Source organism: Procambarus clarkii, chromosome 13 (genome assembly GCF_040958095.1).
Source record: "Procambarus clarkii isolate CNS0578487 chromosome 13, FALCON_Pclarkii_2.0, whole genome shotgun sequence".
Classification (NCBI taxonomy): domain Eukaryota; kingdom Metazoa; phylum Arthropoda; class Malacostraca; order Decapoda; family Cambaridae; genus Procambarus; species Procambarus clarkii.
In genome coordinates, this window is record NC_091162.1 from 38,342,480 (window position 1) to 38,363,894 (window position 21,415).

The 21,415-nt window shown below is 45.4% G+C and overlaps 1 protein-coding gene across 1 annotated transcript in view; it reads right to left on the reverse strand.

Annotated features, from left to right (window-relative positions):
- Positions 1–7,086: 7,086 nt before the first annotated feature.
- Positions 7,087–21,415, reverse strand: part of LOC123757293 (uncharacterized) — a gene marked incomplete at its 5' end in the record, with an annotated part of 68,423 nt that continues 54,094 nt past the window's right edge. The window contains 1 exon segment of the mRNA XM_069323869.1: positions 7,087–8,806. Within this exon segment, the coding sequence (XP_069179970.1) occupies positions 8,029–8,806 (778 nt within the window).

The following is a 21,415-nucleotide window of genomic DNA, read 5'->3' on the forward strand; positions in this document are numbered from 1 at the left end:
TGTAGTAGCCTGGTGTAGTTGCGTGGTGTAGTAGTGTGTAGTAGCCTGGTGTAGTGGTGTGGTGTAGTGGTGTGGTGTAGTGGCATGGTGTAGTGGCATGGTGTAGTGGCGTGGTGTAGTAGCCCGGTGTAGTGGCGTGGTGTAGTAGCCCGGTGTAGTGGCGTGGTGTATTAGCCCGGTGTAGTGGCATAATGTATAGCCTGGTGTAGTGGTGTGGTGTAGTAGCATGGTGTAGTACTGTGGTGTAGTAGCCTGGTGTAGTGGCGTGGTGTAGTGGTGTGGTGTAATAGCCTGGTGTAACAGCCTGGTGTAGAGGCATCGTGTAGTGGCGTGGTGTAGTAGCCTGGTGTAGTGGCGTGGTGTAGTGGTGTAATATGTTGGTGTGGTGTAGTAGCCTGGAGTAATACCATGGTGTTGTAGCCTGGTGTAGTGGCCTGGTGTAGTGGCGTGGTGTAGTAGCCTGGTGTAGTACCATGATGTAGTAGCCTGGTGTAGTAGCATTGGTGTAGTGGCATGGTGTAGTAGCCTGGTGTAGTTGCGTGGTGTAGTAGCATGTAGTAGCCTGGTGTAGTGGTGTGGTGTAGTGGCGTGGTGTGGTGTAGTAGCCCGGTGTAGTGGCGTGGTGTATTAGCCCGGTGTAGTGGCATAATGTATAGCCTGGTGTAGTGGCGTGGTGAAGTAGCATGGTGTAGTAGCCTGGTGTAATAGCCTGGTGTAACAGCCTGGTGTAGTGGAATCGTGTAGTGGCGTGGTGTAGTAGCCTGGTGTAGTGGTGTGGTGTAATGGTGTGGTGTAGTGGCATGGTGTAGTGGTGTGGTGTAGTAGCCCGGTGTAGTGGCGTGGTGTATTAGCCCGGTGTAGTGGCATAATGTATAGCCTGGTGTAGTGGCGTGGTGAAGTAGCATGGTGTAGTAGCCTGGTGTAATAGCCTGGTGTAACAGCCTGGTGTAGTGGAATCGTGTAGTGGCCTGGTGTAGTGGTGTGGTGTAGTGGTGTGGTGTAGTGGCGTGGTGTAGTGGTGTGGTGTAGTAGCCTGGTGTAGTACCATGGTGTAGTAGCCTGGTGTAGTAGCATTGGCGTAGTGCATGGTGTAGTGTAGTGGCGTGGTGTAGTGGCGCGGTGTAGTAGCCTGGTGTAGTAGCCTGGTGTAGTAGCATTGTGTAGTAGCCTGGTGTAGTGGCGTGGTGTAGTAGCCTGGTGTAGTGGCATGGTGTAGTGGCGTGGTGTAGTAGCCAGGTGTAGTGCCTTGGTGTAGTGCCATGGTGTAGTGGCGTGGTGTAGTAGCCCGGTGTAGTGGCATGGTGTAGTGGCATAATGTATAGCCTGGTGTAGTGATGTGGTGTAGTAGCATGGTGTAGTGGTGTCATGTAGTGGCCTGGTGTAGTAGCCTGGAATAGTGGCGTGGTGTAGTGGCGTAGTGTAGTGGCATGGTGTAGTAGCCTGTAGTGGTGTGGTGTAGTAACCTGGTGTAGTGGTGTGGCGTGATGTAATAGCCAGGTGTAGTGGTGTGGTGTAGTGGCATGGTGTAGTGGTGTGGTGTAGTAGCCCGGTGTAGTGGCGTGGTGTATTAGCCCGGTGTAGTGGCATAATGTATAGCCTGGTGTAGTGGCGTGGTGAAGTAGCATGGTGTAGTAGCCTGGTGTAATAGCCTGGTGTAACAGCCTGGTGTAGTGGAATCGTGTAGTGGCGTGGTGTAGTAGCCTGGTGTAGTGGCATGGTGTAGTGTCGTGGTGTAGTAGCCAGGTGTAGTGCCTTGGTGTAGTGCCTTGGTGTAGTGCCATGGTGTAGTGGCGTGGTGTAGTAGCCCGGTGTAGTGGCATGGTGTAGTGGCATAATGTATAGCCTGGTGTAGTGATGTGGTGTAGTAGCATGGTGTAGTGGTGTCATGTAGTGGCCTGGTGTAGTAGCCTGGAATAGTGGCGTGGTGTAGTGGCGTAGTGTAGTGGCATGGTGTAGTAGCCTGTAGTGGTGTGGTGTAGTAACCTGGTGTAGTGGTGTGGCGTGATGTATTAGCCAGGTGTAGTGGCGTGGTGTAGTGGCGTGGTGTAGTGGCATGGTGTAGTAGCCTGGTGTAGTGGTGTGGTGTAGTGGCATAATGTATAGCCTGGTGTATTGGCGTGGTGTAGCATGGTATAGTACTGTGATGTAGTGTTTTTGCTTTGTGTAGTGGCATGGTGTAGTAGCGTGGTGTAGTGGCGTGGTGTAGTAGCGTGGTGTAGTGGCGTGGTGTAGTAGCGTGGTGTAGTAGCATGGTGTAGTGGCGTGTTGTAATAGCCTGGTTTATTAGTGTGGTGTAGTGACGTGTAGTAGCATGGTGTAGTGGTGTGGTATAGTAGCCTGGTATAGTGGTGTTGTGTAGTGGCGTGTGTTGGCGTGTAGGGTTGTGTAGGGGCATGTAGGGTTGTGTAAAAGCGTGTTGGGGGTTGTGTAGTTGAGTGTAGGTGCGTGTAGGAGTAGTAGGGATGGCAACGCACAGAGGAATTTTTTTTTTCTGGGAGAAAATTCCCCTGTGCGTTGCCATGGTTTTCAGGTGAATTTGGGGGGGGAAAAAAAGGGCCTGTGCGTTGCCATGGTTTTCAGGTGAATTTGGGGAGTCACAGATTTGGAATTAGGGAATTCTTATAATGAAAAATAATGTCATACGAGTTTGTTAAAGTTCTTATGAGAAAAATAATTTCCGAGACTTAGAAGTTTGTTAAGGCCTTATGGGACAAATTCAAGTAACGTATGTATCTCTTTAGGGTTTCCATGAGAACTCTACGGATATGTTTTACATGTTTTCAACTTACAAAAATCGTCTATGTAAGCCATAGTTATTCATATAAATTTAGAAAATCACCTGTGTAAGTCATGGTTTTCAAGTCTCGTACATCACACCCCCCTCCCTCCCTCCCCCCTTACCTCGCAATCTGTCGCGTCACCTTTATTTACTTTACGCCCGGCCAGTCAGACCTCTTATCTTATCTTATCTTCTTCATAATATCTCGACCATCCCTCCTCTCTCTCTCTCTCTCCTCCTCCTATTTCCTTACAACTATTTTCAGAGTTTCAAATAATCATAGAAGTTTATTTATATATTTATGACCGAATTTGTAAAAGGATCATTTTCAGAGAATATTGTCTTAGATGTTTTGTTAAGGAAAACAGACAACTTATCCATAACACTTAGTTTTATATCCATTTACGGCTATTTCATCTGTAAAGACCAAATTGAACAGAGCCCGGTTTTAAGCTCATATTTCATCAGAGTCCAGTTTATACCTAAAAATGAACAGAGTCCACTTTGAGAGCAAATTCGTCAGAGTCTACTTTGTGAGCAAAATTAGTCAGAGACAGTATTTAGCTCATATTTCATCAGAGTCCAATTATCAACAGAAATTTGTCAGAGACTACTTTGTGAGCAAAATTAGTCAGAGACAGTATTTAGCTCATATTTCATCAGAGTCCAATTATCAACAGAAATTCGTCAGAGACTACTTTGTGAGCAAAATTAGTCAGAGACAGTATTCAGCTCATATTTCATCAGAGTCCAATTATCAACAGAAATTCGCCAGAGTCTACTTTGAGAGCAAATTTCATCAGTGTCCTGTAATCTGTGAAAATTTGACAGAGTCCATTTTATACCCAATTTTCGTCAGAGACCATTTTATACCTAAAAATGAACAGAGTCTACTTTAATAGCAAAATTAGTCAGAGACAGTTTTAAGCTCATATTTCATCAGAGTCCAATTATCAACAGAAATTCACCAGAGTCTACTTTGAGAGCAAAATTAGTCAGAGACAGTATTTAGCTCATATTTCATCAGAGTCCAATTTATACCTAAAAATGAACAGAGTCTACTTTGAGAGCAAAATTAGTCAGAGACAGTTTTAAGCTCATATTTCATCAGAGTCCAATTATCAACAGAAATTCGCCAGAGTCTACTTTGAGAGCAAATTTCATCAGTGTCCTGTAATCTGTGAAAATTTGACAGAGTCCATTTTATACCCAATTTTCGTCAGAGTCCAGTTTATGCTCAAATTCGCCAGAGTCTACTTTAATAGCAAAATTCATCAGAATCCAGTTTTCTAGCAAATTTCATCAGTGTCCTGTAATCTGTGAAAATTTGACAGAGTCCAGTTCTTGATCGAAATTCATCAGAGTCCAGTTTATACCGAAAATTCGCCAGAGTCTACTTTGTGCCAAAATATTCAGAGTCCAGTTCATGATCGAAATTAATCAGAGTCCAATTAAAGACCCAAATTTGACAGAGACCACATTTTCGCTACTAGCAGTCCAATCCCCCTGAAATTTTAAACAGTCATATTTCAGACGTAGTAAATAAGATCAAGTCAGTTACTGAGCTCCAGCTCTTGTCCCCCACCCTCTTCCACCCTCAAGTCTTTGTAAATAAACCATCAATTTCCCCGAAATTTTTACCCTCTGTATTTCAGACATAGTAAGTATGAAGTAACAAATATAAAACTCTAGCTCTTGTCCTCTGTCCAAGTTCACTCATGTAAATTCATTACTATCAGTCCAAATCCCCCTGAGATTTAAACACTCAACTACATTTTCAGACATAGTAAATCCTCCTCTTCCCCTTTCCTCCTCACCCCCCTCGCCCCTCTCCCTTCCTCTTTCCCCTACCCAATTCCCCCTTCCTTCTCATCCCCCTACCCTATTCCCCCCTTCCCTCTCATCCCCCTTCTCCTCCTCTTCCCTCTACTACTTCTACCCCTGCTATTCTCCCCCTTCCTGTTCTACTCCGTCACTTAATCCCCCCCCCCAACGTCCTCCTCCCTGCACCTTCTCCTTTCCTCTCTTCCTCCTTCCTCCTAGACCTACTCCTTCCTCCTCTACCTAATCCTCTTAACAGAGGTCTCAGGACAGAGCCTTGAGGCACTCAACTTACAACATTTTCCCACTCTGACTTAACCCCGTTTATACTAACTCTGATTCCTTTGCCATGCCCTAATCCAACTTAATAAATCTACGGTACAGATAGTATGGCTTAGATTCATATTTTAGGGGATTGGGTTGCACTAGATTGCACTGCACTAGAAATTAGGTACTGGGATATCGATATCTATAGCAGGTGGCTGCAGGTAATGAATACCCCAATGGTGAGCATTCCAATTATAAACTATGTAAACAAGAGCTGGGACATACTCTCCAACACTATATCTGTAATTGCCCTGTTATAAGTTACTTCAGACCATGTGGTATGAGGTAGCTTTGAGCTCTGTAATCACTTCATACACTCTGGAAAATTGAAAGATATTCTTGCGCTGTACCAGTGTGTGCAAGTGGAGGCTAATAGTGCATTAAGGGTTAGGCTAATTGAGGCATTAAGTGCCTTGCACTTAATGTTCTCTCCTGATTTTTAGTCAAATTTGATTTGTTTTTGTATTGAGGCTTGTGTTTTTTACCCTGATTCAGGGGTGCCAGATTTGAGTTGCCGAAAGTCGCAAGCTGAAGAACTAAATGTCACAAACTTTACAATAAAAGTAGCCAAATATTTTTTTCCCCGATTGATTCACTTTTCAGAAAAAACAGCCCAGCTTATTTTAACTGTAGCTGAAAAAGTGGTAAGTAGCGACATACATAGATGGCTTTTTAATTGAATACAATTATCCTAATTGGTAACCCAATTGGGCTACAAGTAGCCCAATCTGGCATTCCTGCCCTGATTCTATGTTTGACTAATCATCCTGTGAGATAGGAATATTAGATGAGCTTATAGCTAGCTTTTGATCTAAACTGTGTAATCTTTCATATAGAATAGGGTAGCAGTTGTTATTGTTGTTTAAAATTCAGCTATTCGGAAAAACAAGTTCCAAGTAGCTACGGTGAGCCCATAGTGGACTTACCTGGCACAGAAGCGAGGCTGTTGGCCGGGGAAACAGCACATTGCTGTGTATATATAAGCAATAGGAGAGGTCCTAACATTTCCATCTTGATGACAGCACGAGTGATGTTGTTGGGAGACGTATCATGTCCAGAGTCTGTGTTGACGTGGTTATTTGCAACGATTGCATGTTGTTTCTTAGAGTTAGATTTGATATGAGCATTTGGCAGTCAATGTTGGTGCTTCTTATTTATGATAGGTGAAGTTTGTCAAAGTTTTCTCCTCTATATGACTGATGAATGGCAATTTTGAGTCGAGGCACCAGAGTGTGTGCAGCGTCAATGTTGATAAAAGGTTGGGCATGGCTTGTGTGTTATTTCTTATAGAGTTATAATTGATGTGAGCACTTAATTGGCGGTCAGTGGTAGCGCTTTTTAATAAACAATATATACTCTCGTGATTTAGTTCAGTGTGGGGTTAAAAGAAAAAACAGCATACCACTGTTATATCACAGAAAACGAATTTATCATAAACTCATGTATTTGTCTTATAATATGGAAATGCATTCATAATAACAATATGAATAGCCAAATTTCTGTGAATCCCCTACCAAGTTGGAATCTGTGGAAATTAATGAGCAAATGTGCTAGCTGCTGAAGGCGCTGAGCGAAACCACATTGGTTTCATCTTGGATACAAATGTCCATGGAGATTCAGAATGGAAACAATTATAGTTAAACATGCAGAGGAGTTTAAGAATCTGTGGTGAGAGTAATGGACATAGCCTTGACAACTATACGTCAGAGAATGTAAACATCTAAGAGTCATTAGAAATAAGTGTAGAATAATAAACCTTACATTGTTTGAGTTAGGGAAAACACCATTTGTCATATAGATACTATTCTTAAAGATTCCCCCATTTTGCACCAGCAGGATAACATAAGATTTTAAGGGTTGACGAATGTTAATCTTCTTGTTTGATAAACAGTGCACTTGAGACAGTTAATAAGAACACGCCAATATATAAGACAACAAAAAGTTTTCAGAATGTTTCACACCACTATCAAGCAACATTTACAATTTATATAAATTATTTTAGGGAATAATACATAAATTTTATATTAAAACATATTAGTGTTTAGTGGAATGCATAAGGAGTCAAATTGTGTTAAAAAGAGCTATTTTTAGAAAATTTGGAAAACTACTTTTTTCTGATCATAGAATAACTAAATGTATTTTGAAGGTTTCATTCAGCCATTAAATATCATTCACAATTTATTAATGAATTTTACAAAAAACACCATAAATTTTATATTTAAACATGTAAAAACTATTTGTAATAGATTAGGAACAAAATAGTTCTAGGAAAAACCATATATTATAAAACCTATATGTTTGGATTTTTGGATTAAAAGTTTCTCAAATACTCTCCTGCACCATTCTCAATACAAGTTATTCCTACACCTATGGGAGGAGTTAGAGGAAAGTTTTCAACACGTTTTGTGTTTGCTGAGAATGACACTGATACCTCACTACAGACAAAAATTAAAACGTATGGAAAACAATTCTCTATGAAAAGGTTTTTAGTGAGACAGACAAGCAGTGAACTACAACCAGATCCTGGTGGAATGCAGGCAAAAATGTAGGAGTGTGTGTACCTCATAGAAGTTATCACTGCCTGTTGTAATAATGAAAGGGGACTCTTCTTCTAAACAGTAACACCTCTCCTCCCTGTCTCCCATACGCTAACAAGCATACTCATATATAGGAAAGATAAACATACTATATTGTAGATAGAAAGAAAGTTGTATTCAGTATAAAATGTATTTTTAAGTTAATATTTTTGGGGGTGTGGAACTGACTAATTCAATTTACACTATTTCTTATGGGAAAATTTGTTTCGACTTATGACCCGGCCACTGGTAACGAATTAAATTCGTAAGTCGAGGCCCCACTGTATTTTACACAAATATACAAAAAATAATTTGCAAAATTCTAGTGCCTACCCTACCCTACTTATGGTAATTCTCTGTGACTATAACAAATGCTGGCTTGTGTGTTATTTCTCAATGACAGTCTGTGGTAACTTTTCAGATTTCATGGAATATTTTTGGCCACAGAGTCTTTAGTCATTGCCCTTGGTTCTTTCTTTTGCCTTGTGCTCATCACAGGACTCTTAGAGTCAAGGTCAGTTATTTTTAATTATCAAGGCAAAAGTAATGAAATGTCAGACCTTCTGAAATTATTAGAAAATTTCCTTTTAGAACCACATTTCCATTTTTATTAGAATAAGTGTAGTCTCTCTCTTCTACACAAGATTCAGAGTCTGAATCGAATTCGAATTCAGACTCTGAATCGAATTCGAATGAACCATCTGTTGATGGTTCATATTCATGGCAACAGTGATTTTTCCGAATCTCCGAATTTTCTTGTTTTGCAGAGATAATATACTTACTATCTTTGGTGAGTTTGACAGGCTTTTTAAACTCAACTGCTCTGTTTATGACTCTGCCGGTCTCCACCACATCATCACCGTCGGTGTTGGGCCAATAACCCTCTATTGTTACCTCTGAATTATTATGTAATATGTTTCCATGATCTACAATGCTCTTAAGATAAATTACCCTAGAAACAGTGAGGTCTTCTACAAAATTCTCGTCTGCTTTTTGGTAGGAGCTTTTCATACTTTTATTATTGGGCTTAAATGTAATCGTCCTAAGGAAACTTCTGTCAAAGCAGACATTTCTTTTCTTTCTGTTCCTGGAGAATTCAGCTGGTAGTTTCACATTTTTCACATTCTTTATGTTCAAAAGAATAGCAGAAGTCTCTTCTGGGGTCAGGATCCCAGTTGGCAGGACATACTCTGTCATCTCATCAGTAGTCATGGTGAGGAACCTCACATGGATGAGTAACTCTTCTGTCACCTGACGCAGGCTGTCCCTGTCCTCTGTACCCTTCCTCAGCTGTGCTTTACCCCTGGAAACAAAATATCAGACTTTTTTTCATTATTTGTTTGAGAGATTAAACTATTCATGATATACAAATTCATACTATATATATTCATGCTGCTACTGCTGTTTGTTTGGATAATAAGCAATCTGTCTACACACATGCAATCATGCAGTCTTGATTATTTACTCATAAGTTCTGTTCATGTAAATTATATAACATCTGAATTTATATTTTATACTGCTAGTTAAATTAATTAATGATCACCAATGTACCCCAATCATTTATTTTCTAGTTATAAGCATCAACAGGGTAAGGTTTGCATACTTCTTACATGCTGTGTATAACCTTTCAGAGTAGAACAAAAAAACAGCGTTGAATGTAATGAAACACCATTTTCTGGGTGAGATCCAGAGGCTCCCCTAGAGCTTATCCAGGCTGATATGCTAATGTCAGACTTTGGCATCAGTCATCTGTATGGAGTTCTATGGGCCTACCGGGGACCACCAGCCAGAACCTGGCCTCCTCAGTGTAGTTGGAAGCATTCTATGTCTGCCATCGACCGAGTCAGGCACCCAGAAAGGTAAGCGTCCCATAAACAAACCCCTATTCTGGTGAAAATTGCTACCACAAGCCGAACAAGTGGATAGAACTCCCCTAAAAGAAACGAGCAAACGATCATGACATCACATGTCACCGTGCCGCTGTCTGCACAACTCCCCCTCCCTGGGAGGGGGAAGGGGGAGCCCCAGACCTACAGTTTCCGGACCCTTCCGGAAAGCAGCAGTCTCATTCTGTGCCAGAAAAGAGGGAGACAGCTGCAACTGAACAAACCTATCGCCACGACTGAATGAGCAGAAACCCCTGTGCTGGAGGAGAGCAGGAAGCTCACCAACCTGACCCCTAGAGGCAAATGCCAACAGGAAAAAGAGCCTTCAAGAAACAAACCCGAACCGAAGGGGCCACAAGAAACCGAGGAGGAGAAGAAGAAAGAGCACGCTGATCAAAGACAAGAACGGCTCAGGCGGCGCATGAGCAGGCCAGAGGTGAAACAACGCACGAGACAGCCTACGAAACAGCAGATGTAACATGAAGACCGAAAGCAAGCCGAAGCGGCTCCGCCAGTGCCACACAAAACAAAGCGACAGTATGCGGCAAGATGACGGCCCTGAACCTTCACCAGAAAAAAAAGCCGACGCCAACAAATGCAGCCACTTAAGAAGGGACAGAAGGAAAAGGAAGGACCACCAAAAAACCCCATACTGCTGCCAAGAAAAAGCCTGCAGGTGGGACACTAATAACGAAGCCACCTGACCACCAACCGAAGGTGAGAGACTAGAGGCAGAACCGAACCAGCCCCGCCATGGACCATAGGAAGAGGCAGAGGTGCGGGAAGATCCCGGGAGTGACCAACGAGCAAGCAGAGCTGGAAAACCAAACCGGCAAAGAGGGAGAAAGAATGTCTGCCGAACAGAAAACGTCAACGCCAGCGAGCTCGCCAGGAGATCGGAGACTACGGTTCCGATGGGAGACTCTAGAAACGGAACACCGCGAGACCCTTGACATTATTAGGCGGTGCTGAGGTCACAAGCTGAACAGCAGTGCTGTGAGCTCATGCTGCATGCGACGGCCTTGGTTGCTCACTCACTACTGAGGCTCTCACACCGGGGAATGTGGACCCCGATTTTTTTTTTAAAGATGGCGTCTGTTTACAAGAGCCCTGAGGTAGCTGATGTGAACCCCATGTAGTCACGGGAGTTTTGAATGGAACATGAAAAATACAAATACCCGGAAGCGCGTTATTGCTTCTCAACACCTCAAACCAACCTTATTTGCTGATGACACAACTTTCATTTTCTCCAGACCTGACCCTCTTGCTCTAAATGTCACTGTGAATACTGAACTAAATAAAGTCCATCTTTGGCTAACTGCTAACAAACTCACCCTTAACATTGACAAAACTGTCTATATTTTATTTGGCAATAAATCCTCAAATGAAATTAATCTAAAAATAAACAATATACAAATCAGTAGTAAAGTTGATGGTAAATTCCTTGGTGTCTTCATTGATAACAAGCTGAATTTCCAGGGACACATTCTATATATAGCAAAAAAAGCCAGCATTGAATGTAATTAAACACCATTTTCTGGGTGAGTCCCAGAGGCTCCCCGGAGCTATCCATGGCTGATATGGATACCCTAACTATTTTGCATCAGTTGATGTGGGTGGAGTTCTAGGCCTACCGGAGACCACGAGCCAGAACCTGGCACCCTCACAGAGGCACAGGGAGCAATGGCCCATAGAATTGCACATGTGATTTGGAGCATTCTATATCTGCCATCAACCGGGACAGGCACCCAGAAAGGTAAGCACCACAAAACAAACCCCTATTCTGGTTAACAACGAAAATCGACAAACGAGTGGACAGAACTCCCCAAGAAAAACGAACTAACAAGCATGACGTCACACGAGCTGTGCCCCACACCTGCGCAGCTCCCCCCTCCCCGGGAGGGGGAAGGGGGAGCCCCAGACCCCCAAGCCGGCGATCCCCGCCCCAGTTCTGAGGTTGGATGTCAAAGTCGCGAAAAAAATGCCGACCGGAGGGTGGGAGGGTGCCGGGGAGCCTCCGGGACTCGCCCAGAAAATGGCGTTTCATTACATTCAATGCTGGTTTTCTGGGGGGAGCCCCTATGGCTCCCGGGAGCTACTTCACCAAAGACTACATAAGAAAACAAGGGGACATACCCGGGAGGCGGTCGGTGCCCTACTCCTCAACACGAAGTCGAGACAACAACCCAAGAACCCCTCCGGAAAGCAGCAGGCACATCCTTTACCAAAAAAAGGAAGATAGCTGCAGACGAACAAACCTAGGACCATGACCATAGGAGCAAAAAACCACTACACCTGAGAGGAGCATGTAGCTCCGCCACACGACCCCCAGAGGCCAATGCCAACAGAAAAAGAGCCGTAGCAAAGCAATCCTGAACCGAAGGAGCCACAACAAACCAAGGAAAAAGACAGGAGAGCACCCTGTCCAAAGACCAGGACGGCACAGGCAGCGCATGAGCAGGCCGGAGGTGAAACAACGCACGAGACAGTCTGCGAAACGGCGCAGAAGGAACATTGATACCGAAAGCTAGCAGCAGAAACCAAGGTGCCAGACCCAGGAACGGCCCCAAGCGTCTCTACATCCTCCGCAAGCCAATCCTATGACAGCTCCAGGAGGGAAAAGAAACGCAGGACCAAAACCAAAAAGCCACGAGCGCGCAATTCCACCGCCACAAGTGCAGCCGACAGGGAAGGAACCCGCACAAAGAGCCGCCCCACACCAACATCCCGCAGAAGGGCAGGAGCGAAAAGACTCATTAAGATATCTTGAGACGATTTCGGGGATTTTTAGTGTCCCCGTGGCCCGGTTCTCGCCCAGGCCTCCACCCCCAGGAAGCAGCCCGTGACAGCTGACTAACACCCAGGTACCTATTTACTGCTAGGTAACAGGGGCATAGGGTGAAAGAAACTCTGCCCATTATTTCTCGCTGGCGCCTGGGATCGAACCCAGGATCACAGGATCACAAGTCCAGCGTGCTGTTCACTCAGCCGGCTGGCTCAAGATGAGCAAAATCGCCCCCAGGAATGAGCAGCGCCGAGACAGTGCTAAGAGAAGAGATATGAACAAAAGAACAAAAAGGCCAAACACCCAGAAGCTGCCTGGAATAGGACCCACAAACACTAGAAAGGACCTGAGGGAAGCCCCACCGAACGACGACAGACGTACCAGAAAACGGGAAGGAGCAAAACTGTCCTGAACCTTCGAGAACAAAAAGAAGCAAACACAAAGGACGAAGGCACAAAAACAAAGTCGCACCCGAGACCAAAAGTCATGCAGAACCCCAAGAAGAGGGAGACATGACGGAGAAGCCCCGTCCCAGAAAAAAGGGGCGAAGACCGTAGAAAAGCACCCACCGACAGGACAGAAGCAACGGGCATAATGGACAAGGAACCGAGCCCGTGGAGGGGCCGACGCCCAAAAAGCTCCTGTGGAGAGGGGGGACAGAAGAACCCCACTCCACAAAACTGCAAGCCCAGCCCATAGGGGTAGAAAAACCCCGGCAGGGACCAACGGGGCCTGAGGCCCCCCACTTTAGCCCCACCCCAGCCCTGGGAACCCACCCTGCAGGCCCCGGGGCTGAGCTGTCCCCCCAAAGCTCCAGCATCAAGAAAAACCCCGGGGCAGCCGTGAAAAGCACTAAGGAAGGGAGCCCACTGGGCTCTGGAACTTGAACCGAAAGCGAATAATAGGCGAGGGGCGAGACGAAGAGCCCAAGCTCATCCCCAGCCAGCACAACGAGGTCAGGACAGAGAATCCAAGGAACATGGAAAAACCAGGCCCGGCACAGCAAGACCAGCAAGGAAGGAGGGCCCCAGAGGGAGCACGGAGGGGCTGAACAAAACGCCACAACCATACCCCTACACGCAGCTGCAGTACCAAAACCGCAGCAAAACGTCACCACACTCCCCGAGGAAGCGACAGGGAAGATAAAAATAAACCGTAACACGAGTGACACACAAGGGGACACAGACGGAATCTGAGCACCCAACCGAGCTACAGGGACGGTAGAAGAAACGTGTGTAGAGTAACAGGCAATCGATGGAACACATTAGGCATACCCATACACAGCCCCAAGAGCAGAGACGAGAGCGCCCAGGAAGCACAGAATCTGCACGTCAGGCGAACGACAGGTGAGAGCCGGAACTAAAGAGCCGGAACTCAACCCCGCAAGCACAAGGAGGCGAGCACATAACACCCTCGACACAGGAAAACATACCACCGAACAGGCACCTCCACCGTTGCACCATGGAACAAGGTGGAGGCGAGGCCCCAAACTCAAGCATGGTTAGACAAACATAGGAGAGGGTGTTGTAATCCACAAGTTAGTAGGGATTATTAGCTAGAGGATCATTACTACAACACTTAACGAATGATGATTGGAAGTATATGTTAAGTAGACAGACTATGGATCACATATCCAAGAAAGGTCAAAGGGATTAAGACCGCAGCTGTTAGCCAAACTAATAATTCCTGGAAAGAGGACTCAGGCTTCTAGGAACAAGGTTACTGCTTATAGGGATAAGGTTAATCGGATTATACCTTCCTTGAGAGGTGTGGTGAAATGTTTGAGGCCATGGCTGAGTGGAGTGAGGTTGTGGAAGTGGAACTGGCAAGTCCTCCGGGGTCTTCGTTTGTGGCAACAGCGAAGTGTAGCAGACAGCTATGCGAGAGCCTTATGTGATCTTAGTGACCAAGTTAAGTCTGCAGTATGTGAGTATTGAATGAAAGACTAACCGGTGTGGAGCGTTGTAGTAATCATTCAGTATTAGGGACTTAGGCGGAAGTTACGAGTGCAAGTGGTGACCGTGAGGTCAAGTGGTCTATGGGTATTGGAAGTGTATTTACCTAATAGAGTATGTTAATGTTATTATTTGTCAGAGTCTATTCTAGGTAATTAAAAGAGTGCAATTACTGTACTATGCTATGTATTCTCACAAACCCAATGTACCTTCTTGTATATAAATAAATAAATAAATAAATAAATAAATGACAAAACCCGACGGCCTTTAAATACCTTCCATATGTTCACTCATTGTGTTCCAGTACAAACCTAGTGGTACGCCTCAAGGGTCTGGTGTGTGTAGGAGTACACGGTGGTGGGGACGGTTGCTGAGGCAAGGTGTTATGTGTTGTGAAATGGCTGTGTTCGGAATGAACTGGGGTTCAGTGTCACGACAGAGGGGCAGGATGAGTACAGGCAGGAGCTGCCTCGTAAGGGCCAAGAGGCCACCCGCAGTCACCCGTGAACCGAGGAAGGAATCGGGTGGTGAGAACAAGAGCTGCCACGTATGGGCCAATAGCCCTGCAGCAGGCACCTCGGTTGATACGTTCCACGTTCTCAAGTACATATGCACACCCATTCCTACTTCCAAAAACAAAAACAGCATCAGGACGAAGGAGACGCCAGACCGCACCAACTCGCCTGCAGAACATAGGCGCTGAAGGGCTATGACGCAAGCCTATGAGAACGTAGCCACCGGAGGCGGCCAGGGCGCCCATGCCCGAGAGGAGGAGGGGAGCGGCAAAGGAAGCTCCCCCCACCCTAAAACGCAGGGAAAAACCTCGTGACTTCCCCACAGCGGCACTCCAGAACACCCCCAAGAGCAACGGGGCACGGACTGGAGAAAGAAAAGAGCGAGAGGCGAAGCCCCCCCCCCTCCCGAGATAAAATGGACGCAGAACGCCAACACGTGTGCACACCGCCCGGAACCAAAACAAACTCCCACGGCGCATGCGCAGGACACGAAAAAAAAGTAGCCCAGCAAGGCGACAAGTAGCCTAACCAGCGACAAGTAGCCCAACTGGCTACCAGCAGCCCAACTGGCCACAAGTAGCCCAACCGGCCACAAGCAGCCCAACCGGCCACAAGTAGCCCAACCGGCCACAAGTAGCCCAACTGGCTACAAGTAGCCCAACTGGCTACAAGTAGCCCAACTGGCTACAAGTAGCCCAATTTGGCCACAAGTAGCCCAATTTGGCCACAAGTAGCCCAATCCGGCATCCCGGACCAGAACGGAAGGAACCAGTATGGACGCAAATTCTGGGTCATGCAGGAGGTAAGCCGCAAAGGCCAACCGCACCGCAGGCGAAGAGATGCGGGTAGCCGAAAACCTCTGGAAGACGGAACCGAAGAAACCACAGGGAGATGGAACCGAACCCGGGGAGGAGCAGAACCCAAGTCCAAATCGTACACAGAGGGGGGAAAAGAAAATCCCACTCTTTGCAACAGTAAGCCCCGCTCAGATGGATGGAAATCCAGGTGGGGCCCAATGGAGCCCAAGGCCGCTCCTCCCCAACCCCAGGAGCCTCTACACCAGGCCCCGGGGACGAGTCGACCTCAAAAGCCCCGACCTCCGACCTCACATGAAAAAGCGGGGGCAGCCGAGAGAGCTGGAAGAGAAGGGGCCCACTGGTCAGACCCCGGAGCATCGGCCGGAGGAACAGACTCGAATGCCTCCGCAGCTACCCCAGACGGGGCAACCCCCGCAACTGCCCAAGTCTCAAAAACCTCTAAAGGCTTGTGTGACGTCATGCTTGTTAGTTCGTTTTTCTTGGGGAGTTCTGTTCACTCGTTTGTCGATTTTTGTTGTTAACCAGAATAGGGGTTTGTTTTGTGGCGCTTATCTTTCTGGGTGCCTGTCCCGGTCAATGGCAGATATAGAATGCTCCAAATCACATGTGCAATTCTATGAGCCATTGCTCCCCGTGCCTCTGTGAGGGGGCCAAGTTCTGGCTCGTGGTCCCTGGTAGGTCTAGAACTCCACCCACATCGACTGATGCAAAATAGTTAGGGTATCCATATCAGCCATGGATAGCTCCGGGGAGCTGTAGGGGCTCCCCCCAGAAAAGTTTCCAAAACTGTTGGCATTCTTTCTAGGATCAGATATTATGTACCTCGCCCTGCCCTAGTGACGCTCTATTACTCTCTCATCTATCCTTATCTCAACTATGGTATTTGTGCTTGGGGTTCTACTACCCAAAATCATTTTCGTCCTCTAATTACCCAACACAAAGCTGCTATTAGAACAATATCTAACTCTGGCCCCAAACAGCACTCGGTACCCTTACTCAAATCTCTAAATATGTTAGATATTAAGTCACTGCACATCCTCTCATGTGTATTCTATATATTTAAAACTCTAAATTGTAATGTCAATCCTGACCTTAAAAGCTTCTTAGAAGGTTGTAACAGAACCCATGGGCACCACACCAGAAACAAATACCCATTTGATATTCCATGAGCACGACTTAATCAAACTAGAAATGCTCTACAAATCAAGGGACCCAGAATGTGGAATGACCTTCCCAATCATGTCAAAGTCTGTACCTCTTTCAACGAGCTAAGATGAAAACTAAGTATTACCTAATTAACTCCATGTAACCTACCTTACCCCTAAATGTCAACACATGTCTTACTATTTTTTAAACAATGCTGTTTGTTGACCAATTTGTATATTAGTTATTTTCTACCATGTTCCCCCCTTTTTTGTCTATTATTTCTTTCTTTCAACGCAATTTATACTTTAACCCTTAAAGTGCGCATCACGTCATATGACGTGCTGGACGTTGTTCCAGTAAACTGCGCATCACGTCATATGATGTGTTAGAGTACTACGCAAGATTTAAACAGCCCGCGGATACACGGGGTTCACCACACCTTCATCAGGGCTCTTGTAAACAGACGCCATTTTTTTTTAAAATCGTGGGCCAAGCTCCCGGGTGTTATTGGCCTCAGTATTGAGTGAGCAACCAAGCCTGACGCACGCAGCATGAGCTAACAGCACTGCTGTTCAGCTTGTGACCACAGCATCGCCTAAAAATGCCAAATTATACTTGTTCATGCTATTATGTAGCGATGATATTATTACAGAAGACCCCTGACTGTGATAAAACTGACCAGGGTTCTGATAATAGCAGGATTGTGGTGATATTTAGCGCTGTGCGCCATGGAAGGAGGTGTAATGCTGTGGGAGGGAGGGTGGTGGCGATGTCTTTGACTGTGTGTGGCCACCTTTTATTGACTGCACTCACCATACCAGCTTAGTGGTTCGCTATGGTGAACACAAATGTAGATACTTATATATAACGTGCGTATAGAGGGTATAAACAGCAAGAGAAGGTTTGGAGCCGCCATTTTGGTGAGGGCGGTGGCGTCGTCTGCACGACGCCACCGTGCAGACGACGGTGTTGTTTACTGGTTACCACGATGGTCTTTGGGCACCATACCAGTTTATTTGTACAAGTATGATGAATAAAACAGGTAGATATTTATATATAATGTGTGTATATAGCGTAATAACACAAACACAGTATTGTTGGAGGAGAAATATTAGTGCGTCTGGCCTTGAGGGCAGCCGCCGATCAGCTGACTGTGTGAGTAGCCACATCTCTGTGCCTTTACTCACCATACAAGCTTAGATGTACAGTTATGGTGAACAAAACATGTAGATACTTATATATAACGTCTGTATATAGTGTATTATAGCAAAAACATTATTGTGGGAGGAGAATGAGGGTGAGTCAGATGACTGGAGGAAGGGCGGGAGTGGCTGGCTGGTACACGGCGGTCACTCCTCATTACTTTTTGACTCATAATAGCTACTTAGTGGTTCGTTAAAGTGAACAAAACATGCAAATACTTATATATAACCTGTGCTTATAGTGTAATAACCGACAAAGTATTTGTTCACCGATTGATGAACATAATTGAATCAACAATATGCACACCATATTTTTGAGTACAGCAATGATTCACTCATTTTATTATATAAATATATCAAACTACACACTATTGAATAATATTACAGCAAAAAAAGTATGAAAAATAAATCAGAGACATTGAAATAATTCGGTAATTATCTCTTTGTGGCAACTCTGGCCTGACAGCTTGCGAGCAACAGACCGCTTGGGACGCACGCTGAGTCAGCGCCTATAATTTGCCAGACTTCCCCGCCCTATAGTGGGCAATATATGCCACTTACGATTTTTTTATTATTTTTCCCGTGATCAGTGAACACAAATTAACAGGTTAGAAAGAAAAAATAATTGTTTTTTTCAAAATGACATGCGCCTGTGGGGATGGCAGGATATTAAACCCCGAGCATGTTAAGGGTTAATCTCAATTACTATTAAGTTTTAGTCTAAGCTGTCCCCCCCCCCTCACCTTGCCCGAAACGCTATGTGTACTAGTGGCTTTAGGTATTGTATGTACTAGCTCTATCTATAAATCAATCAGAATGTTTGTAACTCTGCATCTATGTATGTACTTTTCCTAAATAAAATATTATTATTATTATACACACAAGGAAATTCCCAGGAAAAAGCACGTAAGAGACTAACAAAACGCCACAATATATCCCCAACACGCAACCCCAGGCACAAAACTGCAGCTAAACGTCACCTCATAACATCCTGACACAGGAACATTTACCACATAACCTTCACCTCCACCATTGAACCTCGTAACATGGATGAGGTGGGGCCCCCTTGATTGACTCCAGCATGGGTTAGAAATCTATATGAGTGGGACTGGTTGGGTAGAAATTGGAGCTGCCACGTATGGGCCAACAGGCCCTCTGCAGTCACCTGTGTGCTGATGGTCTTACATTCATATCCAAAAACCACAAACCAGTGTCTGGCCGAAAGAGATGCCAGACCGCATTAACTGACCTGCAGAATGAAGGCACGAACGTGTCACGACACAACGTAGCCGAGAAGATTCCGGGAGCACTGCCAGGGGAAGAAGGCCAGAGCCGCACATGCAGGAGAAGAGTAGGGTGTAGCAGCGAGTAGTAGCAAAGGAGGAGTCCCACACCCATAACGCAGAGAAACCCTGGCGTCCTTCCCATAGCTGCAATCCAGAACACCCCCAGTAGCTATGGGGCATGGATTGTAGAATGAAGAGGAGTGAGAGGCGAAGCACCCAAGAGAAAAGGACGCAAAACACCTGCACTTGTGCACACCGCTCAGACCAAAACAAACTCCCACGGCACATGCACAGGACACGAGGTCCAAACTGCATAACCTGCTCGGCAGGAAGGAGCCAACTAGGAGTATGTAAAGAAAACTAAGTGTCGAGACAGAGCACGGAAAGAAGAGAATTACAAAAGAATGAAACAGGACCGAAAACCGAGAAGAACCATGGAAGAGGACCAACAAGCCCGAGAAAGGACTGGAGGGAAGCCAGACCGGAAGACGACAGATGTTCCAATAATACAGGAAGAAGTGAAAACCTTCCCGAACCATCGAGAACACACAGAAGCAAGCACTAAGCACCTGGTTGATGGGGTTCTGGGAGTTCTTCCACTCCCCAAGCCCAGCCCGAGGCCAAGCTTGACTTGTGAGAGTTTGGTCCACTAGACTGTTGCTTGGAGTGGCCCGCAGGCCCACATACCCACCACAACCTGGTTGGTCCGGCACTCCTTGGAGGAAACAATCTAGTTTCCTCTTTGAGATGTCCACAGTTGTTCCGGCAGTATTTCGTATGCTCGCTGGGAGGGTGTTGAACAACCGTGGACCTCTGATGTTTATACAGTGTTCTCTGATTGTGTCTATGGCACCCCTGTTCTTCACTGGTTCTATTCTGCATTTTTTTCCATATCGTTCACTCCAGTATGTTGTTATTTTACTGTGTAGATTTGGTACTTGGCCCTCCAGTTTCTTCCACGTGTACAGGGGTACCTCGGTTTAAAAGTTTAATTCGTTCCTGAAGACAGCTCATAACTCGAAAACTCGTAACCCGAAGCTAATTACCCCATAAGAAATAATGGGAAATGAATTAATCCGTTCCCGACTACCCAAAAACCTCACTTCAAACTAAATTTTATACCTAATTCATCAAAATTACCTACAAAACTATGTTCAAGTTATTACTTACCAATGCTGATGACTGCTGTTGGCATATGGAAGATGGTGAGAAGGGGGGAGGAGGAGGAGAGGTGTTACTGTTTGGAAGGGGGAGTCCCCTTCCATTATAACATCAGGCAGTGAGGACCTCTCAGGAGTGCATTCTCTGACGTTTTGCTTGCATACCACTAAGTCCTGGTTGTGGCTCACTGCTCGATGTTCTCACAACAAATCTGTCCATGGAAGATTGTTTTTCCCTTCTTCGCAAGATGTCTCTGTAGTGAGGCATCACATTGTCATTGAAAAGATTAATGCAACGGCCTACTACAACTTTCTAAGGGTGAGTTTTTTCAATAAAAGTTTCCATCTCTTCCCACATCTGACACCACTTCCTAATGGTTGCGGAATTAACATCCTCTTCTGCCTCCTCCTCCTCCACTGGAGAAAAATCCTCAGCTGGGTCTTCTCGCTGTTCCTTTTGAAGAGCTTATAGTTCTTCTGTGGTCAGTTCTTCATTGTCTTCTTCCACCAACTCCTCCACATCATCACCATCCAATTCCAAGCCCATTTGCCGGCACAGAGTAACAATTTCCTCAACAATGGGCGCATCATTTACAGGCTCAAACCCCTCAAAGTCTAGTTCTGGCATACATACAGGCCACAATTTTCTCCAGTCAGAGATCAGGGTTCTTTGAGTCACTTCTTGCCAGGCTTTGTCAACGAATTTTAAAGAACTACAAATGTTAAAAATGGTGTTTCCAGAACTCACTGAGGGTGAGCTTTGTGGCTTCACTCACTTCAAAACATTACCGCAAAAGTGCCCTTTCATAAAGTTTCTTAAAATTCGCTATGATTTTCTGGTCCACAGGCTGAATTAGAGGAGTGGTGTTAAGAGGAAGGAACTTTACTGTGAGAAATTTACTATATCTGTGCCACAATTCATCTTCCAAGCCTGGAGGATGAGCAGGAGCATTGTCGAGGAGAAGTAAGTAAGTAATTATCAAAAGAAGGCACCAAACCGGGAAGGCTATGTAGCACCATCAAATACGCAAAATAATCAGAGGGCGCTAAATATCACCAAGGATGCCAATACGAGAACAAAAACGCATAAGGCGAACGATATCAAAAGTATCCGAGTCACCAAGAATTCTATCGAGGGACAGGTGACCGCGAGGGGCGG